At 53.0% G+C, this 21889-nt stretch overlaps 3 protein-coding genes across 3 annotated transcripts; 2 read left to right on the top strand and 1 right to left on the bottom strand.

The window, feature by feature from the left end:
• Nucleotides 1–1915: 1915 nt before the first annotated feature.
• Nucleotides 1916–3759, bottom strand: PG985_008283 (uncharacterized protein; the record flags this gene model as incomplete). Its single annotated transcript, XM_066828051.1, has 4 exons — nucleotides 1916–1990; nucleotides 2253–3164; nucleotides 3226–3625; nucleotides 3698–3759. The coding sequence occupies 4 exons, from the start codon at nucleotides 3757–3759 to the stop codon at nucleotides 1916–1918; spliced, it is 1449 nt and encodes a 482-aa protein (XP_066682963.1).
• Nucleotides 3760–7261: 3502 nt separating this feature from the next.
• Nucleotides 7262–12640, top strand: PG985_008282 (MYB DNA binding protein (Tbf1); the record flags this gene model as incomplete). The annotated part of the gene is made up of 3 exons (XM_066828050.1): nucleotides 7262–7706; nucleotides 7863–8993; nucleotides 9048–12640. The coding sequence occupies 3 exons, from the start codon at nucleotides 7262–7264 to the stop codon at nucleotides 12638–12640; spliced, it is 5169 nt and encodes a 1722-aa protein (XP_066682962.1).
• A 5827-nt stretch (nucleotides 12641–18467) lies between these two features.
• On the top strand, nucleotides 18468–19023 carry PG985_008281 (uncharacterized protein; the record flags this gene model as incomplete). Its single annotated transcript, XM_066828049.1, has 2 exons — nucleotides 18468–18479; nucleotides 18532–19023. The coding sequence occupies 2 exons, from the start codon at nucleotides 18468–18470 to the stop codon at nucleotides 19021–19023; spliced, it is 504 nt and encodes a 167-aa protein (XP_066682961.1).
• Nucleotides 19024–21889: the final 2866 nt, after the last annotated feature.

The raw sequence follows: 21889 nt of genomic DNA, 5'->3' as shown, positions 1-21889 counted from the left end.
ATACGAGTAAATGTTCTCGTCCTTGTTGCCCGACTCGTCCTTGTTGTTCAAGTCGTTCTCGAATTGGTTGGTGAGGAATGGAAGTGGGGGACAGGACGAGGTCAACAACAAAGCACATGTTATCCTAAGTCCACTGTGGGGCACAACTACAGTTCTACATACGATGGCTGGCTTTCGGCAAGATGCTCTCCTTCCCTCATATATGTAAGTCATCGCGGGCCATGTGCTGGAGTCACCACCCGGTCTCATACCAGGCAATGACTTTAGGCTACACGCGATTCTGGGTTGACAAGGCACATACGCAATGCACTATGGAAAGACCGTTCAGATCTCATTTAAGGGCGCGCCACGGGTCTGATGCGGGTGGAGGGCAGACTTGCTGCAAGTAGCTACGCCATGCGTATATGTAACTCATACTTGTGATCATGCCATTGGTTATGCCAGTGAGGGACTTTAGATGAAACAAAGAGATGACTCTGTAGCAGGTGCCGAATAGGTATTTGAAGACTAACCACCCAAACAGCTACATGTTGCAAGTCAAATATAATTATGAGGGTGGATTCCAGGGCGGACTGGGCAGCCGTCATCGAACGACATTGGAAATCAACTGCTCCAACCCCGTCACGATCGTTTTCTCTTGATCGTGCCATGTTACAAGGCGATTGTTGCCTACTTGCTATGGCATTCAACCCTACTTACTATGACATTCAACATGCTCTCGTTTCACTCGCTGGGCATGCGGTTCGCTGTGGATCTAGCCAAAAGACCTGGGCCGAGTCGATCCCCAGCCTTCATCCGCTGGCAGAAAACGCAACATCTGCCATCCATTGCCATAGGCTCTTGAGACGACTGACATCATGTACATAGAGCACTACAGATAGATGTAGATACCAATACTTGAATCTGATATGGTCCGTCAAGCATTGGGTTGTTCTGGCGCAAGACGAGATGAAACGCAAAGAAAAGTGATACACCGACTGTCTAAGTATCTGCTTAAACCGACATGCCTTTGTACCTGAAGATTTTAAGTATTCCGAGCTTGCCGGTGCCGATAATCGTCCGTCAACACTAAGAAATATTACGACCTGCGAGGGCGTACTATATCAACGCCGGCCGATGTGGTGTAGCAACACTGGCCGATGTGGTATATTAATATCTACTAATGTGTGCCAACGAGAGTGGCGATGGTGATGCACCATATCGGCCGGCGTTGATGTGGTATGCCGGCGTAGGTCGTGCTAGCGTTTAGTGTTACATCGCCGCCAGTAATTAATAAAGCTGATATATCGTAAATCTTTAAGTATACTTTTAGAAATAGGTGTGGCGTAAGGTCCATACCTGCCAGCTGCTTTTATACAGTCATTTTAATTGCTAAAACCGAGGCAGTCGATGTATTATTTCTTTACCCAAGGGGGGTAGGCGTCTCTCGGAATTTACCCCTTATATATTGACGTGTGCAACAGCACAGACTTGAAAGCCCAGAGCAGACAACACCAGATATCGTAGGTGGGCATCGACCGTCTAGATCCAGGGGATCTCAACAGGCTTATGAGTTGGACAAGCTAGATAGGTCTTTGGCAATGTTCAGCAGCTTCCTATTATGGCCTTTGAGCATGGCCTCTCTCAGCCAGTCCAGAAGCTCCAGCGTTTCAGGCTCTCAGTACCCTCATAAACACGATTATTCTGAGACATGGAAAACGCTCCGACGACGCTTAAAATTGATTGCACTCGAAAGGTGAGACTCCGTGTGGGTATAACTTCATTGTGGTAACTGTCGTAATTTGGCCATGCTATTTGGCCAGCACTCAAGTTGCGGCGACCTCCCGAAAGGGTATAATGGGAGATGCTTCCTCAACATTTATCATACAATAAAAGGGGCGTCTGCTCTGAACATTCAAAGATCCAACCGATCATCTTAGAACAAAGGCCCAGCCAAGCGCATGGACACCGTCTTGGTCTGCGTGTAGTTTGCCAGGGCCGCCTCGCCGAGCTCGCGGCCTATGCCCGATTCTTTCATCCCGCCAAACGGTAAATAGTGAGAAAAGGAACGTTAGCAGGGTCCACGACGTTATTCTGGTGTTGTAGAGCTCAAGAAATGGTGTAGGTGAAGTCGGGGGGTCAAGATAGGGGGGTTGGTGGATGTCGGGGATAGTGTGGGGAAAGGAACGGAAACGGCACGTGACCGCTCCTCATCCAACACCAACACGCGTGTAAAAGGTGGGGAATAGGAGGAATGTGGTTAAAACACTTACTTGGTGGCTCAGCATGTTGTACTGGTTGACCCAGACGGTGCCAGCCTTGAGGTTACTGCTGACGCGAATGGCGGTGTTCAGATCTCGGGTGTGCACGGCGGCAGCGAGACCGTATGTGCTGTCGTTGCCGGCGGCGACAACCTCGTCCTCGGTCTTGAACTTGGTGATGGTGCAGACGGGTCCGAAGATCTCCTCCTGCATGATCTTCATGTCGGGGGTAACATCGCTGAAGATGGTAGGCTTGATGAAGTAGCCCTTGTCACCGTGGCGCTCACCACCAGTCTCGCAGGTGGCACCGGCCTTCTTGCCCTCCTCAATGTAGTGCATGATGCGGTCGTACTGAAGCTGGCTGATTTGGGGGCCCTGGAAGGTGTTGTTGTCGAAGGGGTCACCGACAGTGTTCTGCTCAGCTCGCTTCTTGAAAGCGGCGATGAACTTGTCGTAGATACCCTCCTGGACGTAGACACGAGATCCAGCGCAGCAGCACTGTCCGTGGTTGAAGTAGATACCGAAGTTGACCCAAGAGATAGTCTGCTCGATATCGGCGTCGTCGAAGACAATGTTGGGCGACTTTCCACCGAGTTCCAGAGTCACCTTCTTCAGGTTGGAAGCGGCAGCAGCCTTCATGATGGTGCGGCCAATAAGAGTAGAGCCAGTGAAGGCAATCTTGTCAACGTCCATGTGCGAGGACAAGGCAGCACCAGCGACCTTGCCGAATCCGGAGATGATGTTCAGGACTCCAGGGGGGAAACCAGCCTCCTTGACGAAGTTGGCGAACACGAGAGCCGACAGAGGCGTCTGCTCGGCCGTCTTCATAATGATAGTGTTACCTGTGCACAGAGCGGGGCCAATCTTCCATGCGAACATGAGCAGAGGGAAGTTCCAGGGGATGATCTGGGCGCAAACACCAATCTGTAGACATCGTCTTAGTTTCGCCTCATTAAGATTCGTAGACATGTCGTTTAGTACTCACAGGCTCAGTGCGGGTGTAGGCGAAGGTGTCTGGGTTGGTATCGATAGTCTTGCCCTCGATCTTGTCGGCGTAGCCAGCGTAGTAGCGGAGGCAGCCGATGACGGCACCGACATCGCCCTTTGCCATGGTGATGGACTTGCCATTGTCCAGGGACTCAACGGCGGCCAGCAGATCTGTGTTCTTCTCGGCAATATCTGCCAGCTTATACAGAAGCTTGCCTCGCTCCTGGGGAGTGACTTTGCGCCACGCGCCCTCGAAGGATTTGCGGGCTGCGGCTACAGCAATGTCGACATCCTTCTCTGTGGCCTCGGCGACGGAGCAGATGACCTCCTCGGTGGAGGGGTTGATGACCTCAAAGGTCTTCTTGTCTACACCCTCAACCCATTCGTTGTTGATGAACCTATAGTTGTTGGTCAATATCACGAAGCTTGGGGCTGCACCAATGACGTGCGGGGTTAGACTTGGAGCTTACAGGCCAGTGGGCTGCTCGTAGGGGCCAGTGACGGGCGTCTTAAGCGTGGTTGTCAGAGGCATGATGAGAGATGTGAAGTGATGTCGTTACGGGTGAGCTTATTTGGATGATTCTGGATTGTCACTCAAAAAGCTGGTTAATGGATTGGAGTGAAGAGAATGGTATGGGAAGCAGATAGATCTCGGAAAGTTGTTGCGAGACCTGAGGGTTTATGTATTGTATGAGCGGGGTAGGTCGCCAGAGGCTTCAACCAGCAGAGCTGCTACGGGGAGCACGTACACGCCGCAGTCTGGACCACGCTGGTGGGTTTCGGGGAAGAGGGTGGCCGGGTGCTGCAACCGCTACGCATCGGGCGCCACTAACGATTGTGCGACGAACACACACTCACCTCTCACACACACGCAATGCACAGTATGTGGGTTCTGGGTCGCCCTTTCAGCCTGCCTAACTGGAGGTAGTGCGTGTAGTGTGTACGGTTTATGGAGAATGTTGAAGGCAAAGTCGACGGTCCGCTGTACTACTGGATATGATTGGGGCAAGTCGGGTTCCAGAGCGAGGTTGGATTCGACTAGAAATTAGGACCTAACTTGCAGATGCCGAGGATATCAATTTGGCCTGCTGCAGTGAGATCAGTCGTCCACTGGCCAGTACACTGGCGCTGGCCACGCAGGACATCTGGTGTGTGCGGCTTAATCGCAGGCAAGCTTCACCAAGGGGGTGGGCAATGATGACGAAAATGGGGTAATACCCGATATGGGGTTAACCTGGGCCACTTCCCCTTGGGCCCTGGCTCGCTGGCTGCCTGGAGTCCCTTTTCCTCTGGCCAGAGGCTGCGACTCCCTTAAGCCCGAAGACGATGGGGATGGGGGATCTGGCATGACCAATCCATTGGCTCAAGGGCCATCATCCTTGCTCGGCCGCGGCACAGACGACGAATCACAGCAACTTGCTTTGGTCCGACACCCAGTCAAATAAAGTTTTCTATAGGCGTTAACGGCCGACGACCAGTAACAAGCCCTGGCACGCATGTAGTGGCCCGGCATGGGGGTTGGGATTAGTTAGAATATCGCCCCCACCGTTGCATGGAATAGGCTAGTATCAATCGCTAGAGACTTGGAACTGTGGGCTACCTGATACTGTCGAGCATTTCTGGGGTCTGGGTGAAAGGGAATGACTGGCCGACCCCGCACTCCTCGGACCCCTACAAGTCCACTGCCAAATTTATTTGATGCGAATGCTTGCCTATTCGCCCTGCTACCACGCGGCCTGCGCTACAGCCAACACCCTTGAAAACACGAACGATTATCTGGCGATGTCCCGTTCCCTTCGCCCTAGTGAGCATCCCCTGGCTCACGTGGTTATATATCAAAATTTGTATTTGGTATGCTAAGTTCTGTGCTTAGGATGTTATCTTGCTGCGTAGTCCGGTCCATGGGGCTTGGAATCTTACCGACGACCGATTCAAGCGCCGGCGTCACGGCGAAACACGCTGAACCTGCATTTATGGGGATTGACAACTCCGTTTCCGCCTCGCGTGGACCTACTAATTCAGACGGCGCCCAATCCAAGAAGAGATATCCGATTGGTAACCACTCATATTGGCTTGGGGATGGAGTCCCTATCTTTTGGAGCGGACTGACCCCAGAATGGACCCGAAAGCACTGCAACACTCCGCTGTTCATTGCTCAATCTCAGCAATTCTTGGGGGTTTTCTATTGGGGACGGTCATCCCCGCACTCCTGCGAGCCTACATCATACCTACCCTCCCTCAGCCCAAGTTGGCATCACAACGAGCCAAGTCATGACATCGCGAATCGTGATAGATCTGCCGCCCTCTCCGATGGCTGTATGTCTTATGCCTATTTAAACCTATGATTTTCGCCCGTATCTCAGAGCCAAGCGAAAATTGACCAGAATGCCTGCAGCGATGCGGTCGGTGGCCGCACGCATCTCGCATGCCTACTGCCAAGCTGCCTGCCTCCCTACTCCGTACATGTACGCAATATCTGTCCCTTACCCCACCTCCGTCATAAGTTGGAACGCGATCCCTCTTGGCGGTGCACACCCAAGGGGCAAAGGAAGAAGTGCATTACCAAGGTAAGCGACTGGTTGTGTGTGCCGGTTTCCACAAACACGAATAGAAAACGGGTCTACACCATCCCTCAAAGGATTGCTTCCGGCCCTTTTCTGCAGGAAGCAACACACTGTCTGAAATGTTGGGTTTGTACACTGTCAAGGCAGATATCTACCCCATCCTGTCATCGTGGCAGCATTGAGTTGTCGGTCTGCAAAAGGAAAAAGGGGGCTGATGGATTCCCCACTGCGACTGGATTGGGATGGCCTTCTAACGGAGCCGCACGAACTGTCTTGACTCTTTGTCTCTGGATGCAGGCAGTCATGGCCAGTCGCGATCCATTCAGGTACGGGGATCTAGCCAAACCTACCCATCGCCATGTTGTAGCTGGCAATACTAAGTATGCACAATTGCTTCATTCCAACTCTGTTTCATCAACTATGATACAATTGCCAGTGCAATTGGCTTTCTGTCATACTATGGCGATGTCGCACAACCGCTTACATCATACGCACTAGGCATATGGCCTGCGCTTAATGGCGGCTCTTGCGTTGGCATCACAAGCTAAACGGGCGATAGTAATCCCTGGTGTGTATGTCATACTCTGTTGTCGGAGAAACTAGTTGCCAGTCTTCAAATCCCAAAACTGGTTGATCCTTCGCGTTTGAACGGAGGAAGATGAATCAATTATTCGGGTTTCCAACATCTTGGGTGGAAAATATACGAGTAGGTGTTTAATAAGTTGAGCGACGTAATTGTAGAATGCGCACCTTGTTGTCCGAACGTCGACTTCATTGAACGACCCGACCTGAACAGACCATCTGGGGTCGGAGCTTTTACAGATTACCATGAACGTGCATCCAAACATAATCCTTCATATATATAGCAGTGATGGTGTAACTGTTAACTAAGGAGTATATCATGCCACTAACATCTATCGCTCTAGGTACTACCAGAAGTAGACCACTCTAGTCGACTTCAATGCCTGCGCTTAGGTAACATTACCAGGATTGGTTTGCTGTTGAGGAACTGTGACGAGCGACAAGTCGACCTTCGACATAGATAAGCGATCGAATGCATCCGTATCAACCCACTTCGTCCGATAAGCCGTATCGATAAGACTTTATCTCGCCATGAATTTTGATCTGAGCAATGGGAGAGTCCCTTTCAAGAGGAAAAGCTAATTAAACTTGCTCAGAGTGAATAAAGATAAATTCCAAGATAATCAATTGGAAAAGAGCTGTTATTGAGATGTGCGGCAAGCCTAGGAATTTTGGAAGCTGCAGAGGACATCCCAGGATTGTTGTGTATCTCTGACATCCAAGTGGTTGGGGCAAGAAATAAGGGCATCGCGGTCGGCGCTCCAGACCAAATTTTCTCCGACATCAACCTCAACGCCCGCCGGACCTACAGTTTGCTGTCGCAAACCCCCGCCAAGACCCTTCCCGTCCCTCTCGACACCGTAGAGCGCATCTGGAGACGCATGCGACATGGACGACGGCCTCGAGGAGGCGCCCCGGGCGGCTAACGCAGAGCATCCTCCTGATCATCAGGCCATCTTGGATGCTCTGGACCTCATGGCAGCTGCGGATCAGACAACCCCGCCAACATCCCTCGAGTCTCACCACCACGGCGACGAGTTGGGCCCGGATATATTCGAGCTACTGAAACAAGAGCATCCTCATGAGCCCGAAGGAGTTCAACATCAACCTGAGAATGACACAACCGGTGCAGCTCCTGTCCCAATGGCCACCGAGCCGCACCCCGCTCCGTCCAGCGAGTCGCGCCCCCAAAGTACCGAGGCGCACGAACAATCTTCTGGGACTGCGACTGCTATGCCCACTGCGCATGAGGAAGCATACGAGGACCAGCAGGAGATTCTAAATGCCCTTGCGGAGATATTTAATCCAGCGTCGCATCCTCTCGCGCCTGCCAGTGAGTTTTGCCCAAGTAGAAAGACGCGTAGCGACGAAATGGCAGTGAAATGTCCAAGTGGACATTGCGAGGTACCAGGACTTTGCAGTACCTGGAGTCGCTGTCATGTGTAGCCTGTTCTCCATGTTAGTGCGGCTCCCTAATGCGCAAGACTAGACTCCGAGGAGAAGGACGAGATCAAGCGCGAATCTCCAGTCGAGGAACCGCCCCCGTCGCCGTTAAAACGAATGCGATCGCCAGAAGACGATACGACGGCCGGACAAAAAGACGCGAAGCGAGCAAAGACAGATGCGGAAAAGTCAGAAGAAGACCATGCTCGGGAGCTTACAGAGGAACTTCAGCGTATCCTCGCATCGGGGTCTACGAATGCCGTCCATGATGACCCAATGGATACGACTGCTGCCGACGATCCAGTTGATCCAGCTGAGCCGGGCGACCATTCCATGCTGGATGCCGACGCGAACATCATCGATCATTTGAACAGCCACTTTGGTGAACAAGAAGCACATGACTTGACGAGCTGTGTTCTGGACGATTTCCACAGTGACTTTGTTCTGGAAGGCCTCGATGGGGAGAACACTCTTCATTCGGAACAGAACGGGACACCAGATTTGACCCTGTCAGATACGACAACTCACAAAAAGTCAATATGGGATCCCAACCCAAAGCATTTTACGCGCCAAATGCATTACATTCCGACGCTGGGTACGGTGGCTTATGATGTCCTGAGAGCATTATCCGAAAGATCTTTCGAGACGGTCATCGGGGGTATCAATCCTAGAGAGAATGGGGAAGAGACCGAGGTTTTCAAGGAGTACCGGAATCTCAAGTCCTTCTTCTATGACCTGAGAGAGAAGATATCCGACGAGTTTCCTCTATTATATCCTGATCAACTGGATATCGTGGATACCGGAGAACAGGAGATAATTCGGGTGGCGAACTTGGCCACGATATGTTCAAGTATCTTCGGTGCAAATGAGCTTGGATGGCCAGACTTGGACAGCAACTTTCTCTTGGCTTTTGTCCCCAAGTCGAAACCTATGACGTCTGAAGTCGCCGACCTCTACATCGGACTCAAGACCCAGATGTATCTGGATCTTCTCGAGAACGAGGAAGATTCCAGTCGAGAGCCACTTTTGAAGCGCCTTTTCGTTGATGGAGTGGAATCCTCCCTCAAACAGCGACACCCTGATGTGCCGTTGGTAGGCGCCGAGAAGGACTTCTTGGCCAGTTGCAATGCAAGGAAGGCCTTGCTACTCGAGGAGTCATTCGACCCGGCTAAGATTGGTATGATATGAGATGTGCCCAAACTGGTGTCTTTGCTAACTTGTGATTACCCAGTTGAACTGAAAGATCAGAAATATCCGTATGACTCCTTTCTCCAGAGCATCAACGTTTACATCAGCAATTGCATCGAGACAATCGAAAATTTGGCGACACGGCGGAATAGCATATCCTTTGACATGGAAAATTTCTCGTTCGACGATGGTCTAGAGGGGCACGACCTGGATTTGGAGACTCTCATGGCCGAAGCTACCTCCAGAGCTAATCAGGCAATGGTCGATGAAAAGGAGGTTTCAACCAACGGTGCCGACATCGATGAACTTGCCGCTCTCCTGGCCGATGGTATTACTCGTAACAGCCAACAGCAGCAATCACATCCGCCAACTGCAGCAGCTTCAGGCCTGTCTCCTACAGCTCTTGCCCTTGAGGAAAGCGCACTGAGAGCTAAAACCCTGGCGCTCGACAGTATACAGCAAAATCAATACCGGCCAACAGTGTCCCCGCAGCCTTCTTCTAAACCTACCACATATCATAACCCACAACAACAGCATCAACCTCAGCAACAGCAACAGCATGCACAATACTACCAGTATACCCAACAGCCAGCTGAAAATGCGCAAGCCTCTGATAAGGCAGCATCGTCTACCAATTATCCCCCGAATCAGTCTGACACGACTCCCAATCTCTATGAGCGTGCTCGCCAGGCTGCGGCAGCTCGGTCGTCGAATCACGCGCGACGCGAAGGGTCTCACTCGACGCGCCGGCCGTGGAGCGCCGATGAGGAGAAAGCGCTCATGATGGGCCTCGACATGGTTAAGGGTCCTCACTGGTCGCAGATCCTACAGCTATTTGGACCTAATGGAACCATGAGCCAGATCTTGGCTGATCGCACCCAAGTTCAGCTGAAGGATAAAGCGCGCAATCTTAAGCTCTTCTTTCTCAAGACGAATTCGGAGATGCCTTATTATCTTCAATGCGTTACTGGGGAGCTGAAAACGAGAGCCCCTACACAGGCAGCTCGGAAGGAGGCAGAAGAGAAAGCCAGGCTCACCTCACAAGAGGAGCAAGAGAGGATCAATGGTATCATGGCACTTGGAAACATGCAGACAAACGGTGCGCAGCGGCCAAACCCGGCGCTTGTCGGCCAGAGGAGTGCAACGCCAAATCAACCTCCCCAAGGGGGCCTTCAAGCGCATCCGAGTGCGAACAGGGCGACCCAAAGTCAACCAGCAACACCGGTTGCAGGTCGGATGCCGACAGGTCAGCCAGCTCCAGCAGTCCGGTACCCGCCAACGGCTCCCAAGCCGTATCAGCCGCAGGCCACCCCGTCACAGCCGGCAGCACCGGGCCATCCCGTGGCTCAACCAAATGGCCAGCGTCCGCCGGTCCCACAGCCTGCCGGGCATACCCAAACCCCAGCCCAGAATCAACAACAGCAGGGGCTGCCCCAAGCTCTACAGCAGCAGCATGGATTACCCTCCAGCTCTCAGCAGCATTCTGGTCTATCTCAGGGCCAGCAGCAGCAGCCACGACCAGGGCAGAGCACGTTGCAGACCACCAGACCGCAACAACAACATCCGCCGCAATATCAACAACGCCCCCAAACGCAAACCCAGCCAGCTCCTCAAGGTCATGTCCAAACGAACCCACAGCAACCACAGCGTGTTCAACAGCCCGTCCAGGCTGGCGTCGCTTCGGCCACCCCACAACAGACACCGCACCAACGGCTGACGCAGCCTCAGGGGCAATTGCGTCAACCTCTTGGGCCAGCCCAAGCAGCGCCGAGGACTACGGCACCTGGGCAGGCTCCGACGCAGACAAATGGGCAACCTGCTGGGCAAGCCCCTCGTCCTGCACAATATGCGGGCACAGGTCAAACTATATCCAGACCGTCTCAACCACAGCAGCCGTCATCCCAAGCGCATCTGTCTACACAGCAGCCTGGACAGCAAAACGGGATCAAAAGAGAAGGTTTACAGCAGCAGCCAACGCAACCCGCACTGCATCGACCCGTTCAACAACAGCCTGTATCCCAACAGACTGGGCAACCGGCAAGCGCTCAACAACCTGTTCAAGCGAGGGCACCACCACAATCAATGCCCTCGACAGCCTCGCAGGCTCCCCAGGGCACAGTACGGACCCCTCAAGCAAACTCTCAGCCTGGCACACAAGGTGCTGGCCAGGTAGCTCCCCGGGCGCCCCTTCAGACTACCCCACAACAGGCTGGTCCCCAGGGAGTTCCTCGGGCTGCTCCTCAAGCTGCTCCGGGCACTTCTCAAGCTGCTATGCCGGCTGTCCCTCGGGCTAATCCCCAATCGACTGTGTCGGGCGTTCAACAAGCTGTACGCCAGACTCCCGCTCAACCCGGCGCCCCGGCTCCTGTCCGAACCGGTCTCCAGTCGGGACCCCAGGTTCCTGGCCAGACTGCCCCTCGGACTGCACCTCCGGCTACAAATCAGCAACCAGTTCGGGCTGGTCCTCAAAACCTTCCACAGACGATTTCTCGGGCTGCTCCACCCACTGCCTCTCAGTCCTCATCGCAAGCTCCGCGTCCGGCAGGGCCTCAAACTGCTGCGCAAACTGCTACTCCGGCTGCTCGTCAACCTACACAGCAAGGTGTGCCCCAGACCAATGCTCAAGGCGTACCCCAGGCTGCCCGGCCGAGTGTGCCACAGGCTACGCCTCATCCGGTTTCCCAAGCGGCGGCGCCCCGGCCTACACCTCAGGCTCCATCAGCAGCTGTTCCCAGAGCTCCGCCGCAGACTCAGTCACCGCGTCCAGCGAACCCTCAGCAGCTGCCTCCGGCTCAAACTCAGGCACAACCTCAGGCTCAGCCCAAGACTCAACCTCAACCTCAACCTCAGGCGCACCCCCAACCAAGACCTCAGGTGCAAGCCCAGGCGCAACCTCAGGTTAAGCCTCAACAACCGCCGGCGCCGCCTTCGCAACAGCAACAAACCCAGGCTAGACCCCAGGTTGCTCAACCCCAGGCCGCTCAATCTCAACAACGCCCACCACCACCACCTCAGCAGCAACATCATCAACAACAGGCCCGGCAGACACCTTCGCAACCGCCTCAGCAGCAACCTCCGGCCCAATCTCAGGCGCGGCCTCAGACACAACCTCCGGCTCAACCTCGAACCCAGTCTCCAGCTCAACCTCGCACGCAATCTCCGGCTCAACCGCAAACTAAGCCTCAGCCGCCTCAACAACATCAGCTGCCTCAGAAGCCCCCTCAGCAAGCCCCGCAACAAACTCCTCAGCAACCTCCTCAGCAGCCGGCTCAACAACCGGCTCAGCAATCGGCGCAACAACCTAGGCCCCAACAGCAACAGCAACAGCCAACGCAGACACCGCCTCAACAGCCATCCCAACAACAACCTCCACAACCGTCTGAACAGCGACCTCAACAGGCTCAGGCGGCTGCGCCTGCACCGGCACCGCCACCGGCGACGACTGAAGCCCACCCAGAACAAGAAACCAAGACAGAGCCAGCGAAGGAGGGCGAGGTGGATCATTTGTTCTTCCTCAAGGAAGCCATGGAGAGAGAGCAGCAGGATGCTCGAGAGAAGGAAGCCCGAGAGAAGGAGGCGGAGGCGCTACGTGCCGCCCTCCTGGCCATCGATGCGGGCGGCGGCGGTGGATCTTGATTACGACATGACACGATGCGGGCACGTTTGCGCCGCGTGAAACAAACGACTTGAAACGGACAGACGAGCGAAGGATCCCATTCTGGTATATATTGTGGTTGTTATTTTCTACCTTTTCTCTCTGTTGTTCTGGAAGTTTACGGAGACGCTTGATACCCCCAATACGACGATATTTCAGCGATGGGTGATTATAGACTATGGAAAAAGATGAAGAAAGAGAGAAAGACGAGTTCGTTGGATTACGGTTTAGACAGCTCACCATGGGTTACATGTTTGTTTGTCCTAAGGGTAGGAACGATAAAAAGAAAGAGCATATTAGCATCGGTGTTAAGGAAGGGCAACAAGCGCTGGGCCTGGTTTGGTACAATACCAGCTTTGATACATGTATATAGTATAGCGAATTGGGAACAGTCTATTTAGGGAGAGACGATTGATGTCTCGGAATTGGACTATGTTCAGCCACACACGCGCGCGCACACACACAACTTGATGTCTCTGGCTTGCTTCCCTGGATTCCATGTTGAAATGTAGTGTCACTTGATGTGATTGTAACTCGATACCTAATTGAAAGAATGCACATGCAAAAGGTTCGGTCTGTCTCTACGGTGATGAGGGTATTATGGAGCAACTACTTGCTTGCCTCATTATACGTCGGGCGATACGGGGATTACTTGATTGCCTGTAGAGTGACAAACACAGGGGGAGGGAGCTTCGGTCTATCTGCCTACGCTCTACGCCGTTAGACCAGCACGAGAAGAGAAGGGCGTCCATGTTGGTCTTGCGCCCAAGAGAAGAAGAACAAACATACACATGATCCTGATGCAGGATTGACTGCTTAGTCCTTTCTCTCTACTCGGACATCGTACCGGCAATTCCTCCCAAACCACCTACATATCAGTCAGCTAAGACGCATATCTTCATAGGCTGGGAAGATGACAAGGCTCCGGCATATGCGTAATACGCGCAGTAATACATGAATGGAACGTATCGAGATTGTTATGTATGCGTTTGTCGTAGTGCTTAGCGTGCATCTCTGCTTTTCCTCCTCCTTCTCCGCCTCCCTCCGCCTCGATAGTTTTGGCCCCCAACTAAATTATCTGGTTTCCCTACGTAGCAATCCGACGGACATACATACGCATTTGCTCCTCTGCATGCAGACATCTGTACCGGCCAGCAGTACCAAAAGTCGGTGAAGTTTGCAGTGCCCACCAGTCATGTACCTATCTACGTGCCAAGCAAAGATTGGCAGTCGGCAATGTCGGAATCATTGAAAAGAACCTATGTCGTGGCAAGCAAGCTACATTACATTTGTCCTGAGTGCTAACTCATGTAAAGCTACGTTACTTTGCCTCCCCTTTCCTTAGTTCTGGTTGCCTTCCGGCGGTGGCGCGCTTTACGACGAACTGGGGACTGCCACGTTAGGCAGAGAGAGAGGAAGAGCGATTCCCATGCTGCAAACCTCATCGAGAGGCAGACTTAGACGACATGACACATGGTGGACCGGTCTGCAGACACGAAGAACATAAACTGCTACGCGAGAGAAAGGGGCGTGTGGATCACTGGCAGGTATCGTCGTTCCGTCTTGACCAAATCGTGCGATGTACAGACTAGCAGGCAGGCAAGGAAGAGACTAGATGGAAATGATGCATGAGGCAAATAGTAGAAGGTATTCTTGAATCCTCTCGGTATCGTGGAAGGACTGGGAGCCACAGGGTGGATTCAATCAACCGGTCCTCCTCCCCCCTCCTCACTCCACACACCACACCGAAACCCCCTATCCCCTCCGGCTCGCGAGGCAGCAGCGGCGAGGCAGTCTGTCAAGGCATAGTCGTCTCGATAGACCACTGTTTTACTGCGGAAATGGCTAGCAAACCTACAATCACTCATAGGGAGTCATTAGTCACTGGGATGAGTGGCTGACCACACCGGGGTAACGCCGCGGAAAGACCCAGGAGGAGACCTCTTCTTTTCCTCCCCGATTGTATGTACCAGCTGTGATGACTCCTAGCAAGCAGGCGATGAGGATCAGGCAGGCATCAGCGGTTAGTGCCCAAACGTAACAGAATGAGGTTGAAAGTCATGATAGCAAGAGAAAAGAGTGTGACGAGGTGGCTTAGAGCATCACTATGCAGCTGTGGACAGCCCACATGTAAGTAGATATCGAGGCCGTTCCACAGCATACTCCATGGAAAATGGTGGCATGATCAGGATCAAAAGCCCTTGGCCTGACCGCTCCCATCCTCTGCTTCGGAGTCAGCGATCACGGCTGGAGGCGTAGATGCCTGCAGAAAGTTAAGAAGTAGGCACCGGCTCTGGGAGGCCCGTGGCCTCAGTTTTGAGGCGGTGACCGCAGTCTGTCCCTCCTACTCGAAGGGCCCGGGCTGCTCCTGTTTTCGGTACATCCAGTTAGCAGGGGATTATCCTCTCTTTCATGTATCGAGGAGGCTCTGGGATCCTTCATCTGACCGTCTACTACCTGCGGGGACGGCAATCTTGACGAATATTACCCATCCAGAGACGGCTAGACGGGGTAAGTCAGCAGTAAAAGACTAGGAGGAAGTTGGCATAGGACGGTACAGATATTAGCAGGGGTCAGACAAGTCCCCGAAGCGAAGGCCTCCAAAGGCAAAGCTGGGGACGCCGTGGAGTTCGGTTTCGGATGGCAAGCTTGTGTAAAGTACTGGGGGAGCGCACGAATGTATCTTTACCTCGGCGATGATGACAGGAACAGGACTATCCGTGTCAGCGCTAGTCCTTCCTTCCACCATGTTCCGGGTTCTCCATGACCAAGGTATTCCAACAGCCTGTTGTGATTTGGCCCCCAGATGTACCCAGCCCGGCTGCCAACGCCGTTCAGACACCGGTCAAAGAGAGGAAATCAAGAAAATTCAGACCATGGTAAGCAGCACGTCGACAAACCTTGGCTTGGCCGTACGAGAGTCCTGAATTGAAGTATGGGAGGTATGGTTGTTTTCCGCGAGGTGGCCATGCTGCAGTATCAGACAGCAACTCGGCTGTAGGCCAGCTCCAGCTTATGGCGTCCAGCGCACGCCAATGACGTGCAAAGTGTGTGTTACATCCATGCCCCAACGTGTGTTATGTCAGCGCTTTGTGGATATGTCGGTATATTTTCTAAAATTATCTGACTCGGTTGTTGCCAGCGTCGCGTGGCATGGCGATCATTTTCCTGGTTCAGCAGCCTGTGCACGAAAAACATAGCAGGACAAGCTGCCAGCGTCCGAGGAAAAGGCAGGAAAGCGGTTCATTCCAGCCAAGTGTGGGTGGGCCCTATTCGAGGAATCCGTGGTACAGCTCTAACATATCCAACACCAAAGCCTTGAGGAGGAGAAGAGATCGGGAATCCGAGGAAACCTGGGTAGCACGGAATGTCGGGGTGGACCAAACCAACAACTGGGGTAAGAAGCGGACCTGGAAAGACTGACTGATGGAGGCCGCGCGACACACACTACCACTCCGATGAATGTATTCCACCCAGCCTCTTCCGAAAAAGTCGAATGTCAACAAGGTTTAGGTTCAGCTTTTCTTTTGCTTTCCCATGAGCATCAATCGGCCTACACGGGGGCTCCTGGTTGTCGCAATCCCATGGTGACTGGCGATGTTCAGATGGCAAGACGGCGAGAGGTAAGGGTGTGTGCGCGCCGCGTCGCAAAAAGGCGCGAGAGGCCTCTCTTATCAAATGATCAGGTCGAAATGGTGACCCATGATGAGCTGGAGAAGGAATGCCTTGGCTTGCAGGGCCTCGGGCTTCTATTTTGGGGGCCCTTTGCTGCCCTTCTGCTGCCCTGGACGGCTCCTATCAGCCTTGGGGTGCGGCTGAGCTGCGCCATCATGGAACCAACAAGACGGTACAATACCCTAAACTTGCCCTGGCGAATAAGAAGCAAACGAGCTTGGCAAGAAGATAGGCAGATTTGGGAAAGTGGGCTGTCGATCACGCAGGCGGGTTTGGTAAAACTACCTCATTTGATCGTAGTGTATGCCCAGCTTAACCTAATCATCCAAGATGCCATGTGCGGTCGGTGAGGTCGGATGGTCCAGAAAGAGGCCCAGACTCCATGGTCACCAGTCGGCCGGTGACTCTGAAAGCTTCCCGCTACTGAAGGCCAACCTTAATGCTTCAGCTCCGCCGAATGTACCCCGACAATACATTTTGTATGCTCGAGTACCTACCTACACGGGCACTAACTAACCCAGCTCCCTGTGTCAATTGCTCAACTGCCTAAATTAGGCGAATACCCCCGATCATCTAGTTGACTCCTGTAAAAACTCAACGTATTTGCTCCTTGGGCCTTAAGAGTTGATTCAACTACATAACATGGATAGATGCGGATAAAGGTACACGGGAATAACGAACGACGAACCCCAGTTGATCCCGCGTCTGTTCGGTTCGCTTGTTGGTGGTTCCTTCCTTGAATGTCTCTAGTGGCTTGACAGGGCTGAGAACATTGGCCGCATTTTGGCTGTGCTACAGACGCGGGCAGCGGGTGCTTGGCTTTGTGGAGTTCGGTTTGCGCGCATGCAAGTGTCGTCTAGGAATCCATCGATTAATCAATCGTCGTTGGACAAACGGACAGACATAACCACCCAGGGGCATGGCATGCACGACATGGGCGCTGCGCTCCTCGGCCTTTGCGGCTCAACTACTAGAACGTTGCACGGAGGCGCAAACATCTGCCGTTTGCGCCTTTCGCCTATCCAACGCCCATATCATTAACACGGCGATGGTATGCTTACCTACCCAAGAAGACAATAATTGACTTTTGCCAGTACTTCCTTACTTCGACTCCATATGTATGGTATGCATCTTTTCCAACGCGCGCGAAACCCAAGTCGGCATAGCCTTCAATGTGATGCGGGCTGTGAAACATATCCTCTGCTCGTGCTTGACGTCCGGTGACGTGACCCTGGACCTAAATCCCCATTAGAAAGGCACCCGCATACCGAACAATGTTGGCGACCTGGAGCTAGTCTCCAGCAAACATACCGTTTCTAGGACCAGAGGTCGGTATGCGGTCGTCCACACCACCTCATTCTTCTCGCCCTCTTTGTACAAACAAGCATCGCATCCCCTCGTCTTACTACTACTTGCCGGAGGCTCAGCGCCCTTGCAAGTGCAGGCGCTTGCCTGTCCCCTCCACAAAGGCCAAACTCGCCGTCACCTCCTCTTCTCTTGTTGAATCATACGGGAGGTACCATGCGACATGGCCCTCGCCGCGTGCCACTTCTGGAATGGTCCCGTTGTATACGTCCCCTCTCCAACGACTCACACTGGGCCCGCCCTGGTGGGAGACTAGGCGGAGGCCTATCATCAACCTTGGACCCTTGATAAAGGCTCTTGTTTCTCTAACGTTCGCCGGTGGCTTCGAACCTGGCCTGTTCCCACTTTCCGATTCGTTTCCAACTCTACATGAACCTGCCTTAGCTCCCGCATCGCATATAGACGCAGGAACCTATCGTTCACTTGCCACTTCCTCCCACCCCAAGCTCCCGAGCCAACAACACTCACGTCTACTCGCTCACCAACACTGCTGGCCCTTCTTGACTCGACCGACGCATAGACGTACGTCCATCAGTCGAACCTCAACAAAGGCCAAACCAACCGGTTCACCCCCATCTATCCCAACCCTTGCCTTTTTGCACCTGAACTCTGGGGCCGAGGCCTCATAGGACAGTACACTCTCCTGGCGAATGGGTTACTACGAGACCATCGGTATTACAAGGGGGACTCCAGGGTTTGTGAGGTCGCACTCCTATCACCATCACCATCACCACCGCCCGCACCGCGAGCACCGGTACAAGTGCTTCGATGACTGCTGCGGTATCCCCTGTCCGATTACAACCTCCTGCGCGACGAGGTCCAGCGCTGGCAGGATGAGAGCAAGAAGCTGGCACGCGAGAAGGAGGACCTCCGCATCGCCGTCGTCGACTTGAACAACAACTATAAGGAGCTACAGAAGGCCAACGAGTGGTATGCCGACGAGAACGCCCGGCTCAAGGCCGACAACGACCGGCTCAAGATCGACAACAAACAACTGGGAGTTGAGAACGCCTACCTCCGTCATGACCTGTCCGTCGAGGCTGGCAAAACCGACACCTTCCGGCGGCGCGTCGAGGTCCTCAAGAAGGACGTCGTTGCCCAAGACCTCGTCATCAAGGACAAGAAGGCGGAGATCCGTGTCTTGAAAAGCACCAATGGCATCCTGACCACGAAACTTGACGACTACAAGTGTCGCTACGACCAGGTCAACCGGGATCTCAAGTCGCGCGATCACGATATCCGGAAGCGAGACGAGGTCATCCGCGAGCAGGACAACACCATCCACCGGCTGCGGTGTCTGTTGGAGCAGTACCGGGGCTGGTGAATGAAGCAAGAGACCCACGGAATGTGGGATGTTACGACTTATGAACGACTTCTCGTCATTACGACGCAACTGCGCTTGCCTTCGACTCTACGTTGCAATTATTTCCCCCCTATTCACCATGCCCTTTCTAAGGGGGGCAGTTACCTTTCCAGCATATTGCTTCCATAACTTCCTCTCATGTTAGTAGCCCTTGTGCTGTGTTTTACGAGAAGTCGAGAACTGATTTCACTCAAGACACCCACCTTGTCTTGTTACAGGCGCTTTTGGCTTGAGCGGCCGCCGGATGGGTGCACACGAGACCGGGCTGATTACCTGATGATAGATGCCCCATCACGGTCGGCCGTTATCACACTCACTTGATCTTATCTCATTTGTTTTGTATAAGATCGTGGGATCTTGGATAGACTGTTATTTCCCCTTGTCTTGCTTTGTCCCCGAGTAAGAGTCATTTGGTTGATATGTTTTTCTTGTCCTACTTCTCTGTAATGATTCATGATTTTCCCATATACCCCCCTAGGTTAAGCAAGCACAACTAGATAGCTAAGATAGTTGAAGAAGTGAATGAATGAAAACACCTCTCGAAAATAAATGTCAAATTTGGAGAAAAGCGCGCTGGTGACGTTATATCATGAGGTAAAGAAACCAGATCATGTGTAGATCATTGCCCGCTTCAATACTGCCGACGGTAGAGGTGGTCCGCGGCTCGTGATGTCTGGACGCGCGTGTGATGCGGCGCGATGGGGAGAATGGGAGGGGGGAGGGGGGGCCGCCCACGCACCACCCCCATCCATGTTCTTTCTCGCTAGTCTCACGAAGCGCGATACAGGGGATCATGTACATATTATTTGGGGGCTATGTGTGTGAAAAGATGCACACAACAGCCGATACCCGACCGCTGTTCTTTACGTTTTCGGTTCCTCGTAGGTTACATAGTTCTCATGGACGTGTTGCCACTGAGGCGGACAGCACCTGTTTGTTGGCAAGTCGAGACGATGTTTTTCCACCTTTGCGAGATATAGGTACTAGGTATGCCAAGTATACCTAGGTAGGGAGCCGGGGTAGGTATGGGTTATTTAAGCAGCTGACTACGGAGTACTGCGTACATGCTGATTAAGCCTTGTGTTTCTGAGCTCGATGCTTTTCCGCTGACTGTACGGAGTATTGATGAATAATTGAATCCAGATCAGTGTAACTCCCCGCAAATGGGAGAAGGGACGTTGCCGTTGCCGCACATGTGCGTTGTGTGAGATCTGATGAGACAGACAGAACTGACACGCAGAAGGGCATGCACTCTTTGCCCCAGTAGGTCGCCGGAGTAATAGAACGTCACATGGAAACATAACAATACCATTCATTCATCGGACATCTATCGTTCTGTTTATTGATCCCCCTCGGGTGCGATTTCCATCTCGTCGCTCGCTTTCGTGGAAGGTCGTTGTCATGTCACATTTTGTTACTTCTTGAGTGGCCAAATGCCACTCGAAGCGAAGGGGTCGGGCGGGCGGTCGCATGCAACGTAGATGCCCGAGCAACCCCAAACCCAGATCTGCTGCTATTTTGGTAGCGGGACCACCCAGCGCCAGCGCGCGAGCGGCCTTAGGAAGAAAAAGTGGCCGATTGATTTACAGCGCAGCGCAGTAGTACGGGTGGCAAGTGGGTTGTCTATGCCAGACATACATACATGCTTCGATGATCTTCCCGAACCAATCGAGACTTTTCATACTAGACTCCTTTTTCTCAGGGGCTTATATAATGAAGTTTATGGATTTCATATCGGCGGGCACCAGGTGGATTGGCAGCCCGGATTGGATAACAGGTACGATTAAGGATGGGCCAAAATAAAGCGATTGCATGAAGCAAAAAAAGCAAAAGTTCCGGTCGGACAAAAGTTCGGGCTGGCAGGAAATAAGCTCCTTAATACCCAACCCGACGAACGTGTCGTCGCCCCCTTTTACATCTGATTGTCATGGTATTGATACCTGGCAGAGGTACTTTCACTTTCTCCTTCTACTTGGGTTTAAGATGTAGGTATGACTGCGAAGATGGTATAACGGCAAGCAGGCTGTTTAGCAACGAAAGATCAGGTACCTACCTCCTCAAATGGTTACAGCCAGGGGGTAGGTGCCGTGTCAAAAGTCCAGTGTCACCTTGGTCGGGCTCGTCCTCATTTGTCGAACGGTGCATGCACCTTACTTGATGCGGCATTGGTAATTAAGCAACTGCTGAGTTCAAAATAGGACGGGCAAAGAAACGTGGCCGGACTCAGGGCAAGAGAGCACCTACTGGAGCAGGGTCGGGTCGTTCGGGAAGATTGATTCATAGTGACCATTCATGTTGTGGGAGGGAACGGGTAGGTATGCAGTCAGAAACCATGAGTCCGGGGAGGGAGGGAAGCGCCCTCGGCGGCTACAGTAGATGATAGGTTGGGGAGGGCGTTGGGGAGTTGGGCATCGTAAGCAGTCCCGTCGCTGCAGAATGGATATTGATGAGTGATGAAGTGTCAGTCCTGTCATTTCGCAATAAGAGGTAGGTACATCCAGACGGGCATTTCTACTGGCATTGGCATTGGCATTGGCATGTGGGCTGACGACGCTTATCCCTGATCAGATGGGCGGTGATACCGAGCACTTGGTTAGCAACGCGTACAAGGGGGCCCCCTGGTCTGACGATCTGGGGTAGCACCCGTGGGCCATTACCAGGCCACAAAAAGTAAGTACAATGTCAAAGCCGCGCCGTTGCGAGTTGTAAGACTTGGTCGTGGAACTTTTGCAGGCATATATCTATTTTCTCCGAGCCTTTGGCGATGGATGCTTTAAAAAGGACAGGAAATTGGGGTTCCGAGAAAAAGGAGCATATGTATTGGTAA

The sequence above is a fragment of the Apiospora marii genome, assembly GCF_038362585.1.
Source record: "Apiospora marii strain CBS 49790 chromosome Unknown utg000005l_segment0_segment0, whole genome shotgun sequence".
Lineage (NCBI taxonomy): Eukaryota > Fungi > Ascomycota > Sordariomycetes > Amphisphaeriales > Apiosporaceae > Apiospora > Apiospora marii.
This window is presented reverse-complemented; position numbering and strand designations above follow the sequence as displayed.